At 43.5% G+C, this 26,395-nt stretch overlaps 1 protein-coding gene across 1 annotated transcript in view; it reads left to right on the top strand.

Moving 5' to 3' along the window:
• The window catches only part of SYN2 (synapsin II), a 200,781-nt gene extending 179,153 nt beyond the window's left edge, over positions 1-21,628 (top strand). The window contains exons 11-13 of the mRNA XM_038565619.1: positions 13,923-13,983; positions 18,075-18,294; positions 20,719-21,628. Of these exons, the coding sequence (XP_038421547.1) occupies positions 13,923-13,983; positions 18,075-18,294; positions 20,719-20,854 (417 nt within the window). The 3' untranslated portion in view covers positions 20,855-21,628. The remainder of the gene's footprint in view (positions 1-13,922; positions 13,984-18,074; positions 18,295-20,718) is intronic.
• Positions 21,629-26,395: the final 4,767 nt, after the last annotated feature.

The raw sequence follows: 26,395 nt of genomic DNA, 5'->3' as shown, positions 1-26,395 counted from the left end.
TCTAACTATTCCCCTAAACATCTGTGTGACTCTGGGGAGAAGTTACCACCTTTTCTAGGGCTCAAGTTTTATCACTTGTACATGAAAAGCTCTCAGAAATCTTTCTTTCAAAATCCTACTTCAAACAATTAAGAAGGTAAAATAGAATAGTGATTTCAGAGTGCAGGTTTTGAAAGGAGAACTACCTAAATTTGAATCCTGGACCTTCCATGTATTGGCTTTGTGATCTTGGATAAAGTACTTATAGGTGGCTCAGCAGAGATGACAATGGCACCCTTCTCCTAGGGTTATTATGAGAATTAAATGAAGCACCTAAAATACAGCATATATATAGTATATCATAAGTGCTCAATAAAGGTTACCTGTTGTTATTAAGTAAGTAAGCAGCCTCGGGGCTTGGGTTCCCTGCAACTTCAGGCTTCAAGATCATTGCTCCATTTTCTAAAGATCAGTGCCTCAATGGGATTATACTGTAACCGGAAGCCAAGTAATTGGATTCTGGAAATTCTTTAGTAAGAAAGAAGAAAAGGAGTGGGGAGGGGAAAAAACAGTATAAACCAGCCTGGATTATTTTATATAGAAGCAAATTCCCCCCACATTTGTCTTATCACTTGAATGTCAAAGAATCATAGTATAGGAAGATAGTTGATATTCATAATAATGGACCTGAATCATAAGGAAACAGTTATATTTAAGTCAGTATTCCAAATGTTGTTTAAGAAAGCTAGAGACATAAAGTATAAGAACTATTTCTGTAGAAATGGCTAAAATAGGAGAGCCTGAATGACTTAGTTGGTTTAGTGTCTAACTCTTGATTTCACCTCAGTTCATGATCCTGCAGTCCTGGGGAATCTGCTCTCTCTCCCTGTCCTTCTTCCTCCCCCCTCTCTCTGAAATAAATAACTAAATCTTTTTAAAAAGAAATTATTAAAATAAAACTGTAATAATTGGTAAGTCATTTCTTTCTCTGGATCTCAGTTTCTCCACCTATAATATGATATCTAAATACGTTTTGAACTCTGAAAATTTCTTTGAGTAGAATACTGCTAACCTTACTCATGCTGCATAATGAGAGCTTCTGGGCTAGTAGACTTACTCTGGGTATCCAACTTGAGAGTAGTCCCCTGCTGTGGGATGCTATCATACATTAGCTCTTATGGGTGTTTTATACCCTGTATAGCTGGTGTCACATGTGTCAAACCTCTGGGCAAGTTTAAGAATCTGTTTCTGTATGTCAGGAATGTTAGTCACCAGAGAATTACAGTGGGGGCAATTAAGAGAACAAAGATTAATTGTTTGTTAGAGATACAAGCCCATTATTTAAATGTTATACTTAACTAGAGGTGATTTAAAAAGATATTCCTGGTTAAAAAAATATCAGATCTGTGGTTAGATTTTATGATTTTGTAAAGCTTAGGAATTTACAGATTGTTGCTTGTCACTGCCCTAGAGGAAGAGTGGCAGGTATCCCCCTTCTTCCCTTTAGCCCTGAGAAATACAGAGAATATCTGGTTGTAGCTTAAAGAACTTATGACAGAGTAAGTCCAATGCTCTACCCAGGTGAGATTAAAAAAAAAGGGGGTGGGGGCTGTTCTGGGATTTTGTGAGGATCCCTTAAGTACTTTTATAAATAGACCTGTGCAAAACTCTCTAGGCCTTCTATAGTGAAGTCATTTTGAACTAGAATGGAGAGGAGACCTGAGTTCAGCCTTGTCCTTGCCACTGACTTACCAAGTGACTTGGGTATATATCTTCCTATTTCTGTGCCTCAACATCTTCATGTGTAAAATGAAGGACTGAACAACAACAAAACCCTGCTAAGATGTCTTCTAGCAATGAAATTTAAATTATACAGAAATGACATCTGAAGCGTAAAAGTTCAGTAACAAAGAGAAATCACCAAAAAACCCTTTGCACCCCAGGAAAGCATTAGCTCTTCTTTGATACAAGCCCCTTACTTTGCAGGCATTACATATTGCAACCTAAATATTCTCAAGAAGAAATCTAGAAAATATCAGAATCAAGTCAAGAAACATATTAAGTAATGAGCTTTCCTAAATATAGGGGCTCCTGCAAAAATCCCTCATAGTAAAAGCCAGACTGACTCAAGGATAAGCTTTTCTCTGCTCAAGCTCACATTCAAAGCTACAACAGGATGTTGTGGAAAGCACCCTGTGCTGGGAGTCAGAACATGTGGGAGTTAGTTGTACTTTATCATAAAAGTATGTGACCTTGGTAAGTCATTTCCCATCTCTAGACCTCTGGTTCCTTGCCTTATAGAATTAGGTTGAATCAGATGATATCTAGATCCCTTTCAATTCTAAGGTCACGTGAAACCTGGAGTCTGCCCAACTGCAAAGTCTGACAGTACAGTTCTCCACAAGACTTACTTCTCACTCCTGACACCAATAGAGTTTAGAGAGTTCCCAAGAATTCTTGGGAAGGACTCACATAACTTACCGCAAACTGTTGTACTCCCAGGTGCATAATAGGAGGGTATGGATCAAAATTAACCAAATGAAAATGCATAGGACAGAGTCTGGGAGTGTTCCAAACATGAAGATTCCACTGTCCTAACATTCCTGTGTCCATATGTGACAGTACACATGCTGCCAATCAGGGAAGCGCATCCAAGATTCAGTATTCACAGCTTTCATTGGTTTTCAGGTCGTAGGCTTGCTTGATTGATTGATCACCTGCTTGAAATTGGTCTCCAGTATCCCCATCCCTGGAAGTCAGGTTAATACCATGTGGCCTCAGGGACCACTGTGAGTTACCTCATCAGCATTTATTATCATGTGTGGTCTGAGGGGCTCTCACCACAAATAACAAAGACACTCCTATCACTCAGGAAATTCCAAGAATTTAGACTTCTCTCCCAGGAGTGGGGGTACAAAGGCCAGATATCTCTTTGGGCAAAGTCAAATCTTTACTACAGACATGATTAAATTAAATTAACAAATGTCTCTTAAATATTTTGAGAGGGCCATGCTTTATTCAACTATACTTCCACTGACCAGCACAGGCCTAGCCCAATGTGTGTGCTTAAAATTAGAAAGCAGACTTAGGGGTACGATGATGAATGAGATACAGTTCCTGTCCTAAAGTTGTTTAGATTCTAGATTAAAATCATGACTAAATTCACATTCGTCAGATGGTACCTTCTTGTATTCTCTGTTAGTGTCCTCTTGAACCTTGTACCTTGACCCCAGGCCACCCTAAAGACAGAAAGTATACCGCAGTCTGTCACATTTGGCAAAACACTGCAACTTGGGCTTGAGGTTATGACTGTACTGGTCATATTTCTACCTTCCATTCTCCCTAATGATAACACATTTCCACTGGTTATGACTGAGGAGACATTTCAGTCATCCTGGCTCCAAGCCCATGGAGCTGTCAAACCAGATTGTTTTCATATTGCCACTATTACATCTGCCAGTTTATTTGCATCTTTAGCCACATGAATCTCTTCTAAGGCCCATGGTCCATGAGTGTCCTTTTTGCTTTCAAGTTATCCCTCTCTTCTCCATCATCAATTTCTTCTTTTCTAGACAATTATCACATCCACCCACAAACATCTCCCATTTAGAAAAATAAAGTAAAAGCCAATCCCACCATCCTACTGAAATTGCTCATGTCAAAAAGTGACTCCTTGTCACCTAGTTCTCATCTTTCCATCTCCTTATCTTACAGGACTTCTCAGTAGCCTTGATACAATTTCCCACACTCCCTCCTTCTTGAAACACTTTCCTTTCTAGGCCTCAGTGATCCTGTTCTTGCCTAGTTTTCATTCTACCTCATTGGTTTCTCCTTCTCACCTCCTTTGCTGGCCCCTCCACTTCTGCTAAACCTCCAAATGTCAGTGCCCTAGAACTTGGTCTGTGTATATTCCTTGGTGATCTCAACCAGACCATATCTATTTCCTGCCCTGACCACTCCTTGAACTCCAGATTCACATTTCTAACTCTTGCTTGACATCTTTATTTACATGTCTAAAGGCATCCTAAATATAACATGGCTAAAGCAGAACTCTTTTTCCCCCCTTAAATTTGTCCTTCCTTCTAATTTCTCCAAACAATTCATACAGGCATTCTTACCTACCTCTTTGCCTTCATACCATCCTAGCTCTTCCTCACTGGTAAGGTCTTTATATGAGCTGTGTCCTCTCTCTTAAATGTCCTTCCTTTTGTTTTTGCATGGCTGGCTCCTTCATGAGAATATAACTGAAATTTCCTCAGCTATCCAATCCAAAGTTTGGATCCAAATCACTGGCTACCACCCCTGCTTCTTTAATTTCCTGCATAGCACTTGCTATCAGCTAAAATCATTCCCATCAGTCCATTTCTTTGGCTCTTCCAGTAGAATGTAAGCATCTGGAGAGTAGGGGTCTCTTCACTTCTGTACCTCTAGGGTCTGCAGAGTAGCTAGCACCTGGTAGCCATTGAATACATCATGGGTATACTAAGGAAGGGTGGGTGAGAGTGATTTAGACAAGTGCAGTCAGTAGGAGAGTTAAACAACAATAACAAAACTAAGTCTGGCTACTTTTTTATTATTATCATGTGATAGCACTCCTATGCAAATGACAGTGATTAAAATATTCCTCCTACCCAGACAAACCATTCCTCTTCTCCTCCCCTAGATAAGGCATTGTAGCACAAATTTGTTGAATGAATTTCCAGATGGAATAACTGTCTTTAACAGCCCTTACAGCATATTGGAATTGGTGTCAGGATCTTATGAGTGATTTTGGTGGTGTGCATATGGAAGAGATATGAACCAAGGAATATTACCTGGGTCCCAGCCAGAATTCTGCATGATATGCACTGAGCCCTTAGCTGCTGTCACTAAATCACATAGCATTCCTCATTGTCAAGTCCCTCTTTTTGGCCTCTTTCTTCTGTGGCTCTGGCAGCTCAGGCTGAAAGAGCTTCTGGCCTGAGTCACAAGCCCTAAGAGCTACTTCTTGCCCAGTATTCTAGGTCAAGACCAAGACAGGCAATGACTAGCCATTTATCTACCTTTCTCTTTCTCTCTTTGTCTGCAGTCCCACCCTTACAGCTTTCATTAATTTGACTCTAGAAGAACTAGCCCGTAAAGGGGGCTGAGGGGGAGATTAGTAGAGGGCCCAACTTGCCTCCTTGTCAGTCAGGCACCTAGCCCAAGATGGATTAATTATAGAAAACAAAGAGCAAAGTCATTGGAGTGGACCCAGGCTAGCTGCTGTGCCCAGTTCAAAGGGATAGGGTGGGTTTCTAAGAGGCATTGGCTGTGTTGCTGAAAGTAGGGAGGTGAGTGGCAAAGCCTTATCTGGCTAATGACAACATACATGGTCTCAGCCTGACTGGACTGCCAGCTTCGGAGCTGCCCTAAGAATTGGCCAGGGCAATTGTTGGCTCTGAAGTGCTTCAGGGAGACTGTTTTCAAGGTGGCAGTGACACCTGGTGGCCAGTGATGGCCAAAGCCTCCAGGCTATATAACCTCCCTGCAGGCCCTGTTCTCCCATCCCCCACACACATTCACTGACCCCTGGGGTCTGCCTTCTGGGTCTGAGCTGGGCCTTATAATCCAGGGCTGTAGAGAAGTATATGCTGTTCCTGAGGCTTGGGAATCAGGAAGAGAACCTCAAGTAGACAAAGTTTTCAGGTCATACCAGTAGAGGTGTCATCCTGGGGCTCTCCATGTGTTCATCTTTTTAAATTTCCAATCATACTGCTTCCATTTTTATTATTTTCCTATAAATTCTTTCAGAGTCAAAGGGCTGAATTGCTAATGCAAGGATTTCAGGCACCAACGGGCTTTCTATTTGGCTTGTGGGTTATTCCCATGAGGAGTGATCCTAAGACTCGGTCTTTGGAGGCATTAGTACACATGTGGTGTCCAGGAGGAAGCCGAGCCTCTTCCCCTACTGTGAGCTGATCAGATCACACTTGCAATGTTGTTTGCAGTCTGAGGGCCACAGTATAACATGGACAACCTCTAACTCTAACTGGAATGTGCTCAGAGGAAATAACCAGGAGGTTGAGACATTTGGCAAACCTTTGAGTGAAAGTTAAAGGAGCTCCAGTTGAATAGCAATAGCCTCAAGAAGCTCATGATTTAGTACCATCAGTGCCCTTGTGGCTGTAATGGGAGAGGACTGGTGCCAAAAAGCTAACCTGACAAAAGACAGGAGTAAATTCTCTAACACTAGGAGAGAAAAAGGCTGCTCTGGGAAGTGGTGTGTGCCTGCCACATCATTGCTGATGTTTATTCAGAGGCAAGATGAGCCATTTGTCAGGAATATGGTAAAAGGGTGGGCTGTGGGTTAGGGCTGTTGGAGCAGGTAGCATAAAATCTTCCAGATCTAGGATGCTGTGTGCTAGCCACAGACCTGGAAATGGCAGTGATGAGACTTCAAAATTGAGGTGCTGAGGTCCATAAATCTGCAGCCTCTGGCCTCTGGTGGGACATTCCCCCAGTCCCTTTTACTAGTTCTTTGGACTAAAGAGATACTCAAAACATTTTCAGCTAGGTCTTTCCAGTGACAGAGGGTTGAAAAGATGAAGTCTCTAAGTACAAGGACACCAACACCAAGGAGGGGTTTCATTGTGGTCTAAAGTGCCATACAGTTAGGGAAGGGCCACGACTCAGATCCCAATCATGGGACTAAGAGGGACTTACATAGCTAAGAAGAAGTAAATTTAGGACAAATGAAAGGCCTTCCTGCTTCCCACAGCAGGACTGGCTTTAGGGAATTTGTTCCCCAGTGAGCATAAGCTGAAAATGTGAGGAGATTTGAGGCAGGTTCAGATAAAGTCACTAGTGACCAGATCCCTTAGCAGACTATTCAGGGAAACTGACTATTTTAGGGATGTCTTAACTTTTAAGGGACATCTTTAATCACTTGAAGCTGACACTCTGACCTCGAGTGACCTGGCCCTTAGTGCCCCCGTAGGTCTTGTGGACTGCCCCCTTGGGACACTTCTTGTGTCCTTAGGAAGTCACTGATTGTGGGAGGGCCCCAATCCAGGAGATGAGCTCTGCCCTTGGAGTAGAAATTTCCTTCATGAAAGGAGGAGGAGGAGGAGCTCATCCTTGGGAACCTTTTATAACCTTTCAGTGGAAGGAAGGTAGGCACTGGTAACTGCTAGAGTGATCTCAGAAAGATCCCAAGGTGCCTGAAAACATGCTGTCCTTTGCTCCAACTGAACCTACAACCTCCCAACCACATTCCTTCCTGCAGCCTCATTCCCCCTGGGGTCCCAGACTGGGGGAGCGGAGCCTGGGGGAGCTGATCAGAATAGCTCTGTGCCATGTCAGGCAAGGAGCTTGGCCTGGCCTCTTTCCTGGGGCCAGACCTTGAGACCCTTTCCCAATTTCCTGTCTCAGATATGCTGAGCAAGCACAGGCCTTCCTCCTTGGTGGGGGCAGCTGGACACAGGCCAACAACTCTCAAAAGTTGAGTCACTCAGTGTCTTTCCTTCCTCAACTTTCCATCCTGCTGGGACCTGAGATAGGAGCTCCTGTCTCCCAGCTTGTCTGCTGAAAGCCAGAGGATAGCAAATTAAAGGTGCCTTTGACAAGACCCCACAAACCCTCATCCATGGGCTTGGTTTCTCTCCTAGACCAGTGATTTCCTGTCCATTCACCTTAAGAGCTAATATTTACTGTTCTAAAATGACTCTTCTGCATCTTCACAAGCCTTGTTGGAACAAGTCAATGATATACAGAGGGCATGGTATAACCTAGCCCAGAATCCCCTACACACTGAGCTACTATGTAACAGGTGACAGGAAGCCACCCAAGGATACTTTCTCCATCAATGCATTAAATTCTAGAGCTTCATTAGAGTTGCATTCCTTTGGATTGATATTTATTATCATTTCTATAATAGTAATGATGCTTGTTTATATCATTGCTTTGACTAGCACTGTACAGTTTACAAAGCACAGACATTATTTTGAGTCTCACCACCCTTACATGAGATAGTAGGGCTCATGTAGGATAGTAGGATAGATACCAGATAGGGCTGGTATGTCTGTCTCTGTTTTGTACATCGGTAAAGAGAATGCAAACGACTTGTTCAAAGTCATGCGGTTTATAAGCAGGAGAGCTGGGTCTTCTGGTCCCCAGTTTAGGGGGACCCAGTTTAGGGAGTAGTATACAATACTATGCACTATGCCTTTTTCATGTCCCCACCAGAGCACTGGGGAAGGTAAGAATGGAGACAGCTGGGCCTTTGTGACCTTGTGTAAGGGAAAACCTTGTTTTCCTTCTCCTGACAACCAAGTGATAAACCTGCCAATCTAGAGGAGTCTCTGAGCTACACCTGCCTTTCCTGCCTCCCTGACTTCTCAGACCCACCCAGTGCGTTCAGCAAAGTGGGATACCAACCCAACTGGCTTTGATGGAAAGCGGTAACACACTCTACTTGTCAAGTGCTTCAAAGCCTGTGCCTGTAGACACCCCTGCTCAGACCCAATAGCTCCGGGGTCTTGCTGGGCTTAGACTCTGCAGCTAAGGAGGGCTGGTCTTCTATCTCAGACACCTAAAGAACTGAAAAATACAGGAAAGTATTAATGGAAACCAGAACCAGACAGCCTATGGAAGTCATCTGCCTATAACTTCATAACATCCTCCATAGCATCTCTGACCAGGGTTTTCCTGGCCCTGCTTAAACACCTCTAAGGCCAGGAAGCTCACTATGCCCATTATTCCTTGACCTTTGATCGGATTTACATTTGATCTTCTACTCAGTCTTAGGTGCTTCCATGGTTAGGTCACTTAATCCTTGCAATTGATCTGTTTGAGGAACTGAGACTCAGAAATTAAGTAACTTTCCCAAAGTCACATGAGGAAAGATGTCATTTCCATACTTCTCACCATGGGTACAGCTCCAGGTACCCATTTTTCCTCCATGTATCTATTTTAATTCCACTGATGTCCCCCTTATTTTTTTTAACATTTTATTTATTTATTCATGAGAGACAGAGAGAGAGAGAGAGAAAGAGCCAGAGACACAGGCAGAGGGAGAAGCAGGCTCCATGCAGGGAGCCCAACATGGGACTCCATCCCTGGTCTCCAGGATCAGGCCCTGGGCCCAAGGTGGCGCTAAACCGCTGAGCCACCTGGGCTGCCTGATGTCCCCCTTAAAGGAACAGCCAGAACTGGTTGCATTGCTCTCTTGTGAGGCTTATCAGCTAAAAGAGCAATGGACCTGTGCCCTCCCCTCCTTGAGACACTGAAGCCCCTCTAACTGCATCAAATTTTTGGCAGCAGCATTATAAATGGAGACCCTCTGAGCTTGTTATCATTCTATAAAGCCATAATTGTTTGGGTTTTTTTTTTCTCCCTTATGCTGCTGCCAAGGCTTTCCCTTTGACTATAAGGGAAAAAGGCCCTTCTTTTTTTCAGTACAGCTAAGCACAAACATTGGACTACACATTCTTACCTGTTTGAGTCAACTCAGCTTCCTGAGGGAAACTGCAGCTCAGTCTGGCCATGAGCTCCTGCTGTGGGTTGGCTACAGTCCAGTCTTTGACAGTGACGCCAGAGTGGCCAGACTTCTGTGGAATTCAGCATCCCAGGCAGTTCTTGGTGACTGGAGACAGATCCCATGGTAGCCAAACCCCACGGGAATAGCCCTCAGCCCCAACAGATGGATGGCTTATGGGTGGAGCCAGAGAGTCTCAGCCTAGCAACGGACAGTCCTAGGGGACTCTTCTTCTACCCCTCATAGTCCCTGGGAAGTCTTCAGTCCACAACTTCTGTGGAGCCAGAAAAGGGTGAAGCTTCCTAGGCGCCAGAGAAGGGTGGCCAAGGCATATTCCCAGGCTCCAGTTCAAAGGACTGCCTCTGGGAGCTCTTCCTCTGAAGCTTTTGGAAGGGAACTTTTGGGATCAGTTCATCCATGTCTTATTTATATATTTCTGAAGCTGAGGAGAGCCAGGGCCAGCCTTCATTAGTATGATTACTCTGTCAACTCATCCAATGAGTGTCTGGAGTTCTACCATTAGAGATTAATCTATGGGATTTTAAAGGGTTTCTCCTCTCCCCACCTCCCCTCCCCCCGAATCATAAATTTCAGGGTAGAAGGAACCATAGTGTTCACCTAATATATCTCATGTTTAGTGAAGGCATATTCTCTACGATATTTGGTCAGCTGATTCTCTAGCCTCTACAGGAACACACCCACCTTCCAAGATAACCTCTTCCACTGATTTTACTATAGAAAGTTCTTCCTATAACTGAAATTCTACCTTTCTGAAGCTTTTGCCCAATGGTCCTGGTTCTGATCTCTTATTAAATGGTTTTCCATAACTCTATCTAAAAATAAAAATTTTCTTGGAGGAGAACATCTTAAGCTGTTCTTGACCAATGCCTGAGATGATTGGCAGCCATGCGTGGTATGGGGTGAGGCCTCAGGGAAGGAGACTGGCAAGAGCCTATATAGTGGCTCCACAAACAATATGAATTTTGCTGTCTTTCGTATGAGTATTCTTCTCAGGCAATGAGAAACCATAACACTGATAGATTGTCAGGGAGATCAAAGGAGGCTTTACTATCACAACTAAATAAGGTTCTCTAAAGCCTACGAATAGAGCACTGCAAGGGGTATTCCATCATGGGCATAAGACTTGGGTAACAGAATTTCAGAGGAAATTCCTCATCAATATCATTGTCATCTATTGTATTTTACTTAGAAACTACAGAGGCCAGTGCTTATAGATATCTTGATAGATGGATGGACAGATAGAAAGATAGATAATCTCACTTCACATCACAGAAACCTTTTGAAAAGAAGTGGGTACAGAGGGATGAAATAACTTGCCCAAGGTCACAAAGCAATTAAGTGGCACACCTGGATTGAACCCAAGGTCTTCACAGCCCAAAAGCCCAACTTCCTCAGTCACTCTGCTATCCAGTCTTAAAGACCTACTGCTGGAGACCTAGGCAGCAATGTGTGTGTGTGGTGGTGGTGGTTGGGGGCTGGGAGGGGGATTGAACCCCAGCCCCATCTTAGCATGCCAGAAGCCCAGGTAGAAAGGCCACCCTGTTATCTATGCACCCTTTATCAAACACTGTACACTGTATCCTGGCCCCAGACTTAACTGGCTGGCAACCAGGTCATGAGAAAGAAGAGATCACAGTGGGAATGAACTCTTAGGCTTAAAATGTCCTTGGGTTAGGAAGTCTTGATGGAAGCAATATCTGCTTCTTTGATGCTTGTTTTAACTTTACCTTCTGTACCTGATATACAGGTACACATAGCAGGCCTCAAGTTTAGTTCCCTAACCTGAGCATTTTCAGAGCTGCTCACTAGAGTTGATACCAAATACTTACATGGTTTAACTTCTATGATCTAACAATATGCCTCTCCTAAAGAATTATACTCTAGTCCTTGTTGGATTTTCACCATTATTTTACTTGCATCATTTATTTAACAAGCATTTATTAAGGATCTCTTATATACTCAGCCCTATGCTTGATGGTGTTGGTAAAATGATGATAGTCTTGAATTTTTCAAAATATTCCTAATTCTAACTATTTTAACTTTTTAAATAAATAGTTCCTGTTCCAGGCCATATGTCCCTATTTTTCTTTAAAAACAAGGGCATTGCATTTGTTAAGAATTCATGAGAAGATGAAGATACATAGTCTGTGCCTGAAGGATGTGTCAGTCTTCTTGGGCATATCATCTAGGCTTTAGGATCACAACACAGCATTACAAAGACCCTCTTTGGTAGTATGAGTTTCCTATATGCTGTTTCAGGATTTCAGAGAAGAGATCATAGTCAAAAGGGGCAGCTGAAGGGAAGATTTCATAGATGAGGAAGAAAATTACTTAGACATCTAAGATGTTTTGGATGGGATTGGTAGAACAGGTGCAAAAGTATTCCTGTAGGGTACTCAGCACAAAAAATTATGTGTTCTAGCCTTGAGAATAAACAGTGAGGGATCAGGCCTGGAGGGAGCCAGTATGCTTAAGACATGAGGGAGAGAGAAGGCTAGATTGGCCAATTCCAACCATGCTGAAGCAAGTTTTAGATGTCAGCCTGAGGGATGTGGTTGTCATCCTGCTGGCAGGTTGTCATCCTGCTGGCAATAGAAGAAAATATGACTATCAGATTGCCTGGCCTCACAGCCCAGCTGCATTAGCCTCTACTGTGTGACCCTGGATAAATTACCTGACTTAGTTGGGCCTCAATTTCCTTGTCTAAAAATTAGGGATGTTGATAATAATAGCATCTACCTCAGAGAGGTCTTATGAGGTATGCAATATATCAAACTGCCCATCGTGTACCTGGCACATAGGTAGTATTAGCTATAAATTATTAAAGCAGTAAAGTGGCACAATTAGGGAAGGAGCATAAGAGGACACTAGGTAGGCACGGGATAGATTAGAGAGAGAGGAGACTATCTGGTAGTGTAGTAGTAGTAGTCATTGCCTAGTAGTCTAAGCAAGAAATGGTACAGGCTTGACCAGCAATAGTCAGGAAAAGGTGGTGAATCATAGATACTGAAAGGGAAGAATGGATGGGTCTTGCTCCTGACTGGATGGTGTGGTCTCTAGGTGATGTATTGGTGGTGGGTATTTCGGTGCCAGAGCTCAGACCAAGCATCTTGGATCCCATGACAGTATTTGGAAGAATGGGAAGGCAAGTGTTGTGCTTGCTGTGATCTGTGAGAGGGTGGAGATTGTAGATAGAACAGGTACCCTCTGATGTGGTGGCACTAAGGACATTTCAAAGGTCCTCTGCCTCCTACTGCCCCAAATCCTCTTAGTAAAATAGTTTTAGACAATGGTGTTAAAGACCATGACACTGGAGAGGGTAACACTTCAGTTCTTCTTGAGTGGAGCTGAAAAAGGCTGGAGAGGAGACTGATGGTGAGAATGGGAGACCCATAGGAAATGGGGAACAGGAGAAGAAACAGTTTTCATGTGGGAGTAGGGCTGAGGGGCACGTCACAAGGGAGAGGAGCACTGAAAGAGGAAGCGGGAGCATGCTGGGGACATGCTCAGCCCATTTCACAGCCCTGCCCCTGCAGCTCCCTCTGTGACATCACCATGAGCACACTTGGCAACTCTTAGGCTTTATAGAGCATTTCCCTTGTACTGAATTTAAGCTACAACTGCTCACTGCCTTTAATTCAAATGGTAGACAAACTGAAGTCACATGCATCTTCAATCCTTTCAGGGCATAATCAGAATCACAGCTGGGAGGAGAGGAAACATGGGAGTGGAGCCATGTTGTTGGGTAAAATGTAATTATGCTATCTGAGAAGGAAAAACAGCTTGGCCTTGAGCACTTCTACAAGCATTAACATCTTACCCCTTCCCTCTGGGTAAAGGAGGCTTGGGGGAAACAGAAGACTGGCCCCAAGTCCTTCCCTAGGGAGTTCCAGCATAGCCCAAAGAGTGGATCTGACCCCAGAGCCACCTCCAGAGCTGATTCCACATCAGAGTTCATTCCACAGAAGTGAGGCAAATCTGGGCTCATCATCTGGTCCAGCTCCTAATCTCAGGGCCCTGAAGTGCCTAAAGCCCAACCCAATCTCTGGACTTCGGTGTCGATCCTCCCTTTCCTTCAGGAAGCTGGGCCTGTAAGTATTGAAGGAACTAGACAGCAGGCAGCCACCAGAGAAGAAACCAGGTGCTGTTAGAAGACCCAGAGCATCTAGAGAGAATAAGTCTAAAAAGGAGGGAAATGAAAAGGGGGTTTAGGAGGTCTCAAGCCCACTGCCTAGGAACCTTGCCCCAGCAACACCAGAGAGGCTGAGAACTCCTTTGAAGTGTATTTCTGGAACAGCAGAAGCCTTTAGGCCAGATCCCATGGATCCCATCACATCCCACTGCACTCATGCCATGGAGCCACAGGGTTTCTCTTCGGAATCTGCTTGCAGTCTTGTTTTTATCTCTTTTGCATTTTGTCTTCCAGAGTGGAACACTTAAGGATCCGGACTCCAGCAAGACCCCACCTCAGCGGCCAGCCCCCCAAGGTTGTTTACAGTATATTCTCGACTGTAATGGCATTGCAGTAGGGCCAAAACAAGTCCAAGCTTCTTAAAGTGATTGGTAGTTCATTTTTCAAAGCAGAAATTTTAAGCCAAAAACAAACAAGGAAAGAAAGGAAAGCGGGGAGGGAGCAACAGACCCTCCCTTTGGTGCCGTTTCTGCATTCTTTCAATACTGACTGGACTGTGTTTTCCTATGCAGTGTCAGCTCCTCTGTCTGGTTGTTTACCTGTTCCTGTTCGTGCTTGTAATGCTCACTTATGTTTCTCTGTATAACTTGTGATTCCAGGGCTGTTTGTCAACAGTGTACAAAAGAATTGTGCCTCTCCCAAGTCCAGTGTGACTATCTTCTGGGTGGTTTGATAGTATTTTTTAAAGTATTACATAATGTGGGGTGAAAAAGGACTGGGGGGTTGGACAGGGGAGAAACAAAGACCACAAAAATAAAACCCAACTCCTCTCCTCCACCTTCCCAGGCTCAGATTAAAGCGCCCCCCACCCCCTGCTTACCTCCATGAGTGTGCTTGGGATCTTCAACGAATTGTGCTTTTTGCTTCCTTTCTGCATGGCTAGGGTAAATAGAAGTTTAAGAGATTTTCAAGGTCTAATTTCCATAGCTTCATCCGTTGAATCTGAAGGCATCCACCTTTTTCTCCATTTGCTAAAATTTGGTGCAGTTTGAGTTTATGTGAATAGGCTGGCTGTGCCTGTAGAGCTCTTGTGTTTTTAGTGATGACATGAAATATAAAGAACAAGCTATTTCCGGGAATGTGTTTTGTACTTTATATCCCAGTGTACCTTCTTTTTTATTATTAACTAATTAGCTATGAGATTAGACAAAAAAGAATGGGGCCGCTGATGTGCAATATCAAAGTGAACTTGTGAGTATTTTCTGTGTGTTGATCTCAGTCCCCTAAGTTGTTTTTCCTTTGTTGCTGTTTCTGAATTGGCTGTATTATGTGCTTCTGTGGAATTGAGGCTGATTTGTATTCCCCAAAGCCTGACTTATGTACAGAGATGATTCTTTAGCAATTTTGGACATAGGATGCAGGAAGCTACTGAAAGTCTGAGAAGGATTCGACCATCTTGCTCTTGACCTCTCCCTAGGCAATCATGAGACCAAATGAGAAATGTCCCATTTCACAGAGTGGGTACACTGCCTACAGAACTATGAGGTAGATTTCTGCCTTCATTTTCAGCTGTTACAAGAGCCCCCCCAGAGGCCAGAGAATGGGGTGTTTTATCTTTCCTGGAAAGACCTATCTCTGATTTTAGCTTGGGTGTGTTTGGGGCAGAGGCTCCACAGCCATGGCTCTTGAAGAAGCCTCACCAGTTTGTCCTCTTTCCTCTGACACAGAGTTCCTGGGCTATGCTGAGGCAGTTAATGAAAGCAGTGCCTCATCTTGCCATCTCCTAGCCAGGTTGGGACAGGCACTGAGTGGTCTCCTCTAGGATGGAGGTCCGTGGGAGTTCATGCCAGCAGTTTCCATTTTAAATAAGTGCTTCTAGCTCTACTGTTACATTCCTCTCACTTCTATGCTGACATGTTACCGTTCTGGATTCCAGGTCTGAGGAATAAATAGTATTGATAGTATGATGTATGGTTCAAGGGCACATGCCCTAGTTTCTCCTTTGGTTGCTGGCAGATTCTGAGGCTACAGAGAAATGCACTGAGTGTGAGTGTTCTCATCTGTGATCCCTCCCTTAGATGGTGATGGTGATCGATCTGTTGTAAATATATACATATATGCATTTATGCACTTCCAGGTGAGTTGCATAAGAATCAGGTCCTTAAATACCTCCCAATCTGATGAAATGGTAGAAAGGAATAAAGCAACATTTCCCAGAATGGAGGAATACATTTTTATTTTTGTATTTTTTATTTTTTGTCCAAGTGGTGAGCTGATGGTGGTGTTGCTTCTCTGCATGTTATCAGTGTGAACATTCAGGTGCTTTTCATGTGACATTTGTGAGCCACAAATACAAAGTTGCCATTTGAATTCAGTCAGGCTCCAGAGTGGTGTTAGCCAAAGTTTCTCAGGTCGGGGAGAAACTGATTAGGGCTCCTACTGCCAAATGGAAGCAGGCAGCATAACCTGACTATCATGTGCCCTCAGGCAGCATGCTAAGGGAGAACTCTGTGGCCTGGGGGACATCCATGTCACAGTATAGGATTGCTGTTCAGGTGTTTTGTATCCATTTATTTTCTGATGTTGTCCCCTTTTTTTGTACCAATCCAGCTGGGAAAACCTCAGCCAATGCTGGAAGTGTGATTTAAGTACCTCTCTTTTGTGACTCTCTTGTACAGCTTAATGTGCAATAAAGGAAAAGTTATATCTGTCTTCAGTGTTAAGTTGTAAAGTTTCTGGCTATTCAAGTATCTCTGTGCAAGTGGGAAAGAACTCAGGTTCCTGGTATAAGAGGTTGAGCTATCCACCTGCTGTACTTTGCAAGAAAAGGCTAATACAAATGATGCCAAACTTTGGAAGAGGCAAAAACTGGTTAACATGAAATATGCTGGTCTGTCGGCTTCATCTTCACTGGTTATCCAATTTGAACTTGGAACTTCAAGTTTTCAATCCCAAATTACATTTATGTATTTATTTATGTAAAACTAACTCTGGTATTCATTGGTAATTGATACAGTGGAGCCCACGCCATGTATTAAGGAGAGGCGCTGATAATCAGGGGTGCACAGTGATGTTGATGTATAATTCTGCCTCTCCAGAGGGTATGGGTATTCTGGTGTTTCTAAGATACTAAGTTACAACACAACTCTCTTAGCTCTTGAGTTTCCATAAGCCTGCTCCTTCTAATGGGCTCATGAACGTGGATGCTGAGAGTGAGACTTGAGAAGTTGGGTCTCTCAGGCCAATTATGCATCATTTCCACTAGTCAGTATGTACTGATGGGGGCATCTTTTGACTTTGGACTGCAAGAACCACCACCACCACCACCCTGCCCCGGCCCTAAGTCTGAGCAAGCAGGTATCATACTTACTGCCTTACTGCCCCAGAGGGAGGATGGCCTTTTTTTCCCTCCAGGCCACCAGGTGGTTTTCTGTCTTATGCTGAGAGAATGGTATCCTGGTCCTTTTGGGGGTGGGGATAAGGGTAAGGGGCTGCTTCTTTGTGGGATGGTGACCACAACAACCCCAGGGGAGAATAGGACTTGGATTTCTGGAGAATTTCACCACATACACTGGGGAGAGGGTAGAGGCTCCTGAGGATGGTACTATGAGGCAAAAGAGTACATGGAAACAGAAGATTCCCCTAGTCATGTGCTTGAGTTAATGTTAAAATGAAGCCCTGGTTGGGCGGAGCATGGCAATCAGACATGTGCAGGTCAGGAGCTGGACAAGGCCCTGCTCCGTAAAAACAATGCAAGTCTGTGATCGTTAATGATCATAAAGCACACAATACTTTTTTTTTTTAAGCACACAATACTTTTTGAAGAACTTTCTTGTCCATTAACATCTTTGAAACACTACCAATCTTGAAAGACAACTAAGACTAGAGATTATTTTTTCATAGTTTGATGGTTTATAAACACCAAGGCCCAGAGAAGTTTGCTGACTTGCTCAGAGAAGTTTGCTGACTTGCTCAGGGAGTCACTAATAGACTGTGTCTTGGATTTTCTGATTCAAAGCCTGTGCTCTTTCCATTGCCTTTGTACTGCGTCTACTGTGTGGAACTTGAGACCTCCCAGTAAACCGTGGGGCAGGTTGCCCTATACCTGAGGAACCTCTGGGGAAGAACGGTGGGGTCCCTCTGTTCTGGGGGGCCTTCTGTAAAAAAGCTTGCTTCTGGTCAGGGCCACTCATCCCATGGTTTCTTCCTTGTCCTCCTGATTTCTGCTGTGCCTGAGGTGCTGTGTGTCTCAGGAGGAGCAAGTAGTGGCAGATGTATGAGGGAAACCAGGGACTGGCTCTGGAGCCCTACAGAGCCTCGGGTAGCTTCTTATAATAGAGCTTATCCTTTTGATAATTAACTAACCTCACCCTTTAAGACATAGATTCTAATAAGGAAACCCTTTGATACGGCTAAATTATGAAGTTTTTCTTGTACTGAACCTAGGGGGCCCTGGGCAACCCCAAGGAATGCAACCCCCAGGCAAGGTGCTGCCTCCACGCCGGCCTCCCCCTGGACCATCACTGCCACCTTCCTCCTCTTCTTCCTCCTCCTCTTCTTCCTCCACCACCCACGGAGATGCACCCTCCAGCAGCAGCTCCCTGGCAGAGGCCCAGCCACCCCCGGCTGCTCCACCACAGAAGCCCCAGCCTCACCCACAGCTCAAGTAAGAGACAACTCAGCAGCTCCTTCCCCTCCCCTCTTCCTGCCCCTCCTCACCGGCCTTAGGCTCCAGAGCTGCTAGAAAGCACCCTTGTTCAGGCTTTCTTCTACAGATATTTTTGTGGGGCTTTTTTTGGTTTTGGTTTTGGGTTATTTTTTGGTTGGGGGTATGGTTGGGGTTGATTGGGGAGGGTAGAAAAGAAGGAAGTGAAAGTCTAAGGTCTAGCTAAAAGCTCAAACCCTCCCCTTTCTTCCTGGGGAATGCCAATAAGGCAGAGTTACTGCCCTTTTCCTATTCTTATATTAGCTTAGAGTGGTTCTTTCTTTCTTTCTTTCTTTCTTTTTAAATCCTGTCTCCCACTCTTTTTTCCATTCCTTTTCTGTGCGTGTGTGCATGTGTGTGTGTGTGTGTCAAAATTTTTTTTAAAAAATCCTCTTTCCTGCCTCTGACTCAGAATTTAGGGTGTGCAATCAGCAAGGCTGCCCAGAAGGAAAAGGGGGAAGTAGTTAAATCCATTTCAACTTTTTACCTTCAGCTTTGTCAGAAGGAGGTCAGTTTCTGGCGTGGCCATCAAAGGAAGGCCCAGCTAGAGACACCCTGAGGAACTCCATCTTCTTGGTCTTCCTCACTCCTTAAAAGCTCCCCCTACACAGTCCTGCTTCAGAGGAAGAACTGAGGGTTCATGGGAAGCAGTATAGCTGTACTTAGGATGGAAAGCACCTGAGTTGGATGGTGCCCTCTCCCCTAGAACCAGAGATACCTCTCTCCACTGTCCCCACACAGACCTCTGTCATCACTGTCAGCAGAGACAGGTATGGCCTGCAGGGATGGGAGTGATCCATCTGTGCTTCTCAGAGTGAGGTGATGGGAATCTTCAGGGAGGGAGGGAGAAAAGAAAGCTACTTAGACATGGTCTGGTCATGTATAGTTGAATAAACTGCTCAGAGATTTGGTTAGGATTCAGGCTCAGGTAGTCCAGATGACCACTTTCTCTGGGTCTTCCAACCCTCATGACTGGAGGGGCATTATCCACTACTGCTCCCCAACTCTGGCCAGTGGCACATTTCACCTCTCACCTGCCCCATAACCTCCCCTCAATCCAATTGTTTTCTGCATGCTGACTTTTAAAATCTCCCTTACCTTCTCATTAGTCAATTCTAGCCCTAGTCTGAGGGCTGATCTTTGGGTTGTCACTGCCTTTGGGCTGAATTTGTTGAATAGAGCCAACAAGCAAGAGGCTTATATGCCATGCCCCTGGCTGTGCATGCAGAGGAGGCCCTCCTTCCCAGAGGCCAGCATGTTTGGGGCTCATCCTCAACCATAATGGAAGGCCATCTGTTCACAGTCACTGTAGGAGAGAAACTGCTCACACTCCCATAGAAGGGAATGTTGGGGACTGACACCAAATGTAGAGAAGGGTTGGGGGCCCTAAGACATCAGGAGAAGAGTTCTATAGCTAGAAATCATCAGGAAAGAGACAGTGAAAGTCAGGGAGACATGAGAGACCACTGGAGATACCATACCTTGTATTTTCTTCTCAAGTACTGGGTTTGGCCTCCCTTTGACGTTCTTGTCTTTTTCCTCTCTGAATCCCTAGGTCTCAGGGGAAAAATAGATTCCTAAAATGTGTGTGATTTGAGTTTTTAATGAGAAAACTGCCTAACGTCCTTGTGTACACCTGATATGTATCTCTTTTGCCCCTGGATATCCTGAACTGCACCGACCTCATATTAGGGCTCCTCTGAGGAAGGCTACAAAGGATGGTCATGTCCATTTTAAAAGCAGATAACTTGAGGCCTTAGTTTATTCCAAGTTTATTTGGAATCAGAGAAGAAAAAGCAGAGTATAAAGACCGGAGAAATCCTAGAGAGCATTTTACAAAACATCTGCACATGACAGATGAGAAACCAAGTCCAGAGAAGCACAAGACTGAGTGAAGGGCAGATCCAACACTTTGACCCAGGTCTTCTGATGCTGGCTTCACCACTAGACAGTTGATGGAAAAGAGAGTGCAGAGAGTCTAAGGTCCCCTAGTTGCTATATTTAATCAGAAGGAAAAGGTATGAGATTCCTAGATTAGTACTTACCAATTGGGACCTCTGAAATGTAGCTTGTAAGCCATTTAGTTTAGCATTAAGTATAAGAAACAGCTTTTAAGTCGCTCCTTCTCCCTCTTTCCTTTCTCTTTTCCCCCCTCTCCCTTTCTCCCACACTGCCCCCATCCTTTTCTGTTTAGCAGCACTGAAGGTGAGGATGATAGCACAGGGGCCTCCCCGGGTCCTGGCAGCACTCCACTGGCTTTCTCCTCCGTCACCCTGGTCTCCCTGGGGTGGGAGTGGGGTTCGGTTGTATATTCTCATGTCACCGTCTTTCCCTCCCTCACTGGGAACACCCTCTCTCACATTCTCTCTGGTTTTTATCTTCAAGCAAGTCGCAGTCCCTGACAAATGCCTTCAGCTTCTCTGAATCCTCCTTCTTCCGGTCTTCAGCCAATGAGGATGAAGCCAAAGCGGAGACCATCCGGAGCTTGAGGAAGTCCTTTGCCAGCCTCTTTTCAGATTAGCTCTCCAGATAACACGGGGGCACCTAGCCCAACTGGGAAAGGCATCTATCTGAGACATTTGCCAATAGTCAGCCACGCTTGGTGGTGTCCCATGACCTTGATGTGTGTGGCCCTTTCCTCTGCTCCGTTGTGCTAAGTGATATTGTGCAGCTCAGAAAAGACCATGCGAAAGTCTCAGGGCGAGTGCCTAACCAGCAAGGGGCACCTGACATCAGAGAGAATAGAGCTGCTTTCCTGTAGTCCTAAGCGCTTCCTCTGAGGTCATCGTTTGCTGTGAGTTTAGTGGCCTTATTGTGACAGCGCCGTCATGTCTTATTCTTCTTCATGAAACAGGATTCCCTTCACTGAGGACTCTTGGTAGCTTAACCTCAGATGCAGTGCTAAGCATGCCCACGGTTTAGTCAGTGCTGCCTATTTGGGGATATACTTACCCCAAAATGCTCTTGGCTCTAAGTGTTAGGAACTTACCCACACTTGGATTCCGTGTCGTACATGTGTAGCTGTTTAAAACACACCTGCCCAACACAATAGATTCCTCGACCACTCTCATGGCAAAGCACCTTTAGTCTGTTGATACTGGAGAGAACAAGATCCCCCCTACCTTTTCTCTCCTCCGGAGAGCAGTTCTTATGTGCGTGCTGCAGTGATCTTGAGCTCCGAAGCTGCATTGTAGAGAATGCATGCCACTGTAACAGCAGTATGCCAAGTTTTGTGTTCATCTCCAAATAAATGTTAAGACATTTGGTGTAATAAAAGCAGCAGCATTAACCAGCATTTGATTCAGCTGTGAGGGATCCCCTAGGCCACCCTTTTGGCTGAGAGAGTATATGTGAGACATACGTGTGTGCTTGCAAGTATAGGGAAGGGAAAAGTCTAGGAGAGTGAAGCTGTTTTTGCCAGTATGTTTGTGAATGTGTTTATGTGTGACTGACTGTATGCAAGTGGTTGAGAGCATGGCTATCCTTTAGATGTCACATATGCTGGGCCTCCTTGACATCTTCCAGTGAATGTTTCCTGCAGGACAACTGAACTTCCTTTGGTAACTCAACATCTCTACCACTTTTACTAAATTTGTGGCCTTTCTAGTAAGCATAGCACCCTTGTTCCTATGGCATCCAAGTTAGACCTACTTGTCTGGTCCATCAAGCTCCTCACCCAAAGCCACATGGTGGTGCCAATGAGGCTGGACCAACCAGCTCTGAGGAATGGAATCCCACAAGCCTGGCCTCAGGCATCCTAAAGAGGTCTGTGATTGAGGGTGGGCTCTACAAGGGATTTCATTCTGGCTTCTTCACAGCTCACATAAGAGTAGGCTCCCAAAGATTACAAATCCTGTGAAGACAAGCACCACATCTGCACTAATAAATGGAAACCAGTATATTAACATTATATCTATATAATTTCCAACACATACCCATCCTGACTCAACAAAATAATACTCAACTGAATGCCGCTATCTTGTTAACCCTCCTCATAAGCAGTAGATGCCGAAAGGCCAGAGAGTGAAGTTCTCTGGCACCAGGGTCTCCTTTCTAACTCAGCCCATGGTTTCAAGGTTCAAGGATCCAGAACTCTACCTCCTTCTTACAAAAAATCGGAAGTAGAACTTCCCATTGAGTGGCTCACTGGGTGGGGTGGGAGGTGTGTGGAAGCCCTCCTCCCTCAACAACATACATAACTAGAGAATGAACTATTAAACTAAAGAAAAAGGTGGGGGGCAGAGAACTCCCTACACTCCAGGGAATTGATCTTCAAGGTTCCCTCTATTTCCAAACAAGAGTCTGCCATTTGTGGTCATTTCTGTCCCCTCAATTCTAAAAATGTTTAGTAGAATGCATTCATTTCATCAAAAAGCATTTCTTGAGCATTTACTATGAGCATAAACACTGTGATGGAGTCAAAGAAATGTTTACTAACATTTTCATAGTGCTTACTAAGTTTCAGGCACAATTCTAAGGTACTTAACATATATCAATTCATTTACTCCCTCCAAGAATCCTATATTATAGGTACTATTACTGTTTTACAAATGAAGAAATGGAGGCACATCAAGATTCAATAACTTGATCAAATTCACCGAGCTGGCATGCAGTAGAGCTGAGATTTGGATCCAAGCAGTATAGCAGTATAACTCATGACCTTGACAATTTTGCTGTATTATTTTTATTTAATCTAGCAAAGGAAATAAGATATAATTTTATTAAATTGTATGTCATGTGAAAGCAAAATAAGAAATACACACAAAAATTCTTCACATCTATACCTTCTTCCTTCTTTTACCTTCTTTCTATACATTGGCCCCAGGAAAGGAGCAGCGGGAGAAGGTCAGAGAACTTATTAGTGTTGACCCCTTGTCTTAGAACCATGAGTAACATACACAATGTATCTTATTCTGATTGAATATAGTTCTGGTTCTTAAAAAATTACTCATTCTTCCACATGTGATGTCAGACCAAAAACCACAAATGGCTTATTTAGAAAATGAGTCAGCCAGGAACTGCTAGGGTGACAAAAAGGGGAGGCATTTACCATAGGTCATGTAGCACCCTAGTCCAAAGGACACATGGATTCTACTCAACCCTTAGTAATGGGGTGGGGTCAGAGGTGGGGGAGTTCCATTTAGAAACACTCCTCTTGGCACATAATAAAGCTGGCCTCAGAGATTGGGAAATTTGCCACTCACCACAGTCAATAAATATTTAATATTGTGATAAAAATAAACAATCTAAACCTGGGATCTTCCAAGGTTGGTGATAGTCCACATAGATCTTGAAGCCTTCAGTCTGTAGGCCAGTCATGACCACTCTGCAGCCCTCTAGGCAGCTCATGGGGATTCCCTACCCATATCTTTACCCCAGATTAACAAGGATACAACACTTCATCCCAGCCCCATGGAACTTCCCATATCCTTGGGTCAAGATTAACTAATTCTGCATATTTATTTGCTCACAACTCTTGTTTGTATATTTACTAAGCTCAACACATTTTGTGGGAAGAATATAAAAATGGATTAAGCAAAAATTCTGCCCTTATAAAATTTACCATCCAGTAGAGAAGGTAGCATATATACAAATATAAAGAAGGAAGTGATCAGTGCTGTAAGACATACACAGTCAAAATGTTAGTTTGGGAAAAAATTAAGCTTGATAGGCATTGGTAAAGAAATAGGAGTCAGAATGCTTACACATTGCACATGGGAACATATGTTGGTACTACCACTTAGGGGAACAATTTGGCAATATTTAATGCATAAACCCTATTACTCAATAATTCCATTTCTAGACATCCACTTGCACATGTACTCAAGAAGGCAAGTAAAAGGATATTAGTCACAGCACCATTTATGAAAAAATGGAAACAACCAATTGTCTCTCATGGAGGAATTAGAACATAAATTGTGGTTTACTCATAAATTGGAATACTATATAGAAGTTAAAGAAATAAAAATATTTGTGGAATTCAGTTAAATTCAGATAAGATGTGGAAGGAGAATGAAAAAAAAGCCAAATAAATGTAAAATGCAACAAGCAGTACAACAAGCAGTAGGTGTTATGGGGGTGGAGCATACTTCTAGCTTGAGTGTCAGAGAAGGGGAGCACCCTACTAGTGAGTTGTGAGCAGCCCACAGGATGAGGAGACATGCCCACTAGAGAAATGGGGTGAGCACACAGAATACAGTCACTGAATTTTACAGCTGGAGGTTTCATCTAGTCCTATCCTCTCATTTTACAATTGAGAAAACTGAGGCCCAGGGAACTTAAGGAGCTGGCCAAGGTCATGAAGAAAGTTAGTAATAACAGTAAATGAGTCTCAGTTCTAGGTGTCTGATGGGCCATTTGAGACACTGTCCTTCGTAAGATAAATGAATAGGTTTCACTTCCAAGAGCCCTCCAGGGAGGCCTAGGCTTACAGAACATTTTAGAAGCCAGGAAAGAAATGGAAGAGACAGTGTTGGGCCACAGGAAGGGGCTAAAATCAAATCTGAATTTAAATTCTGGCTTTGCTAATTATTAGCTAATTGACTTTGATTATAGCTTTTATGTGTCTCAATTTTCTCAGCTATGAAATTAGAACAGTAGTACCTTCCTGAGGAGATTATTTTAAAGATTAACTGAGCTAAGCTTCATCAGTAAATTGTGTTGGGAAAACTGGACAGCTACCTGCAAAAGAATAAAACTATATCACTTTCTCTCACCATACATAAAAATAAACTCAAAATGGATTAAAGGCTTAAATGTGAGAGCCGTTCTTCTAGACAAAATTCCTGGAAGAAAACAGGCAGTAATTTCTTTGACATTAGCTATTAAAACATTTTTCTAGATATGTCTCCTCTGGCAAGGGAAATAAAACAAAAGCAAAATTAAACAAATGGGACTACACCAAAATAAAAGGCTTCTGCACAGCAAAGGAAGCTGTCAACAAAACAAAAAGGCAGCCTACTGAATGGGAGAAGATATTTGCAAATGATATATCCCATAAGAGGTTAATATCCAAAATATATGAAGAACCTATAACACACACACACCACACACACAAACCCTGAATAATCCAATTAAAAAATGAGCAGAGGATCTGAATAGACATTTTTCCAAGAAGACCTACAAATGGCCAAAACACATTAGGAGATGCTCAACATCACTAATAATCAGGGGACTGCAAATTAAGACACAATGAATTATCACTTTATTCCTGTCAGAATTGCTAAAATCAAAAATGCAAGAAATAACAAGCATTGGCAAGGATCTGGAGAAAAGGGAACCCTTGTGCAGTTCCTGGGAATGCAAACTTGTGTAGACAGATGGGGTTTCCTCAAAAATTAAGAATAGAATTACTATATGACCCAGCAATTCCACTACTGGGTATTTACCCAAAAAAGGAAAACACTAATTTGAAAAGATATATGTACCCCTCTATTTATTGCAGTGGTGTTTACAATAGCCAAGATAGGGAAACAACTGAAGCATCCAACAATAGATGAATGGATAAGGAAGATGAAAAGAACACAGGAGACTCAATTGGAAGGCACTTGGCTTATTGCTAAATCCTAGTGGTCTACACCACCAAGCATCACCTGGGCCCTGGGCAGGTCTCTGTCCTCTGCCTCAGGCCATGGTGAGAACACATGAATAGAAGAAGAAAATTTCTTCTTGCCTCAGTTCTTACTCTCCAGAATTCCAGTTTTATATATCATTTATATCAGATGTGCTTCTCTTGGATAATCCTAGTCTCCAAAAGCTAAATCAAATCAACATTCAACTATTTTGAACAACTAGAAAGATTACCTGAGGATTAAGGAAACAATCTGTACAGTTGGAGGGAGAGAATGTGGCAGATGCGAGGCTTATCGTGACAAAAAAAAAAAAAAAAAAATCAAAGTTCCCTACATAAAGGCCCAAACACTGCACTATAGCAAGGAGGAACTCTGTAGAGGAAGGTACAACAGAAAAGAGCAGCTAAAACACAACAACAGGTTGTATGCATAATATAGCAGAAGCACTTCTTGAAGTTGTTGTGTTTTTGTTTTTGTTTTTGTTTTCGTTA

This window comes from Canis lupus, chromosome 20 (genome assembly GCF_011100685.1).
Source record: "Canis lupus familiaris isolate Mischka breed German Shepherd chromosome 20, alternate assembly UU_Cfam_GSD_1.0, whole genome shotgun sequence".
Classification (NCBI taxonomy): domain Eukaryota; kingdom Metazoa; phylum Chordata; class Mammalia; order Carnivora; family Canidae; genus Canis; species Canis lupus.
This window is presented reverse-complemented; position numbering and strand designations above follow the sequence as displayed.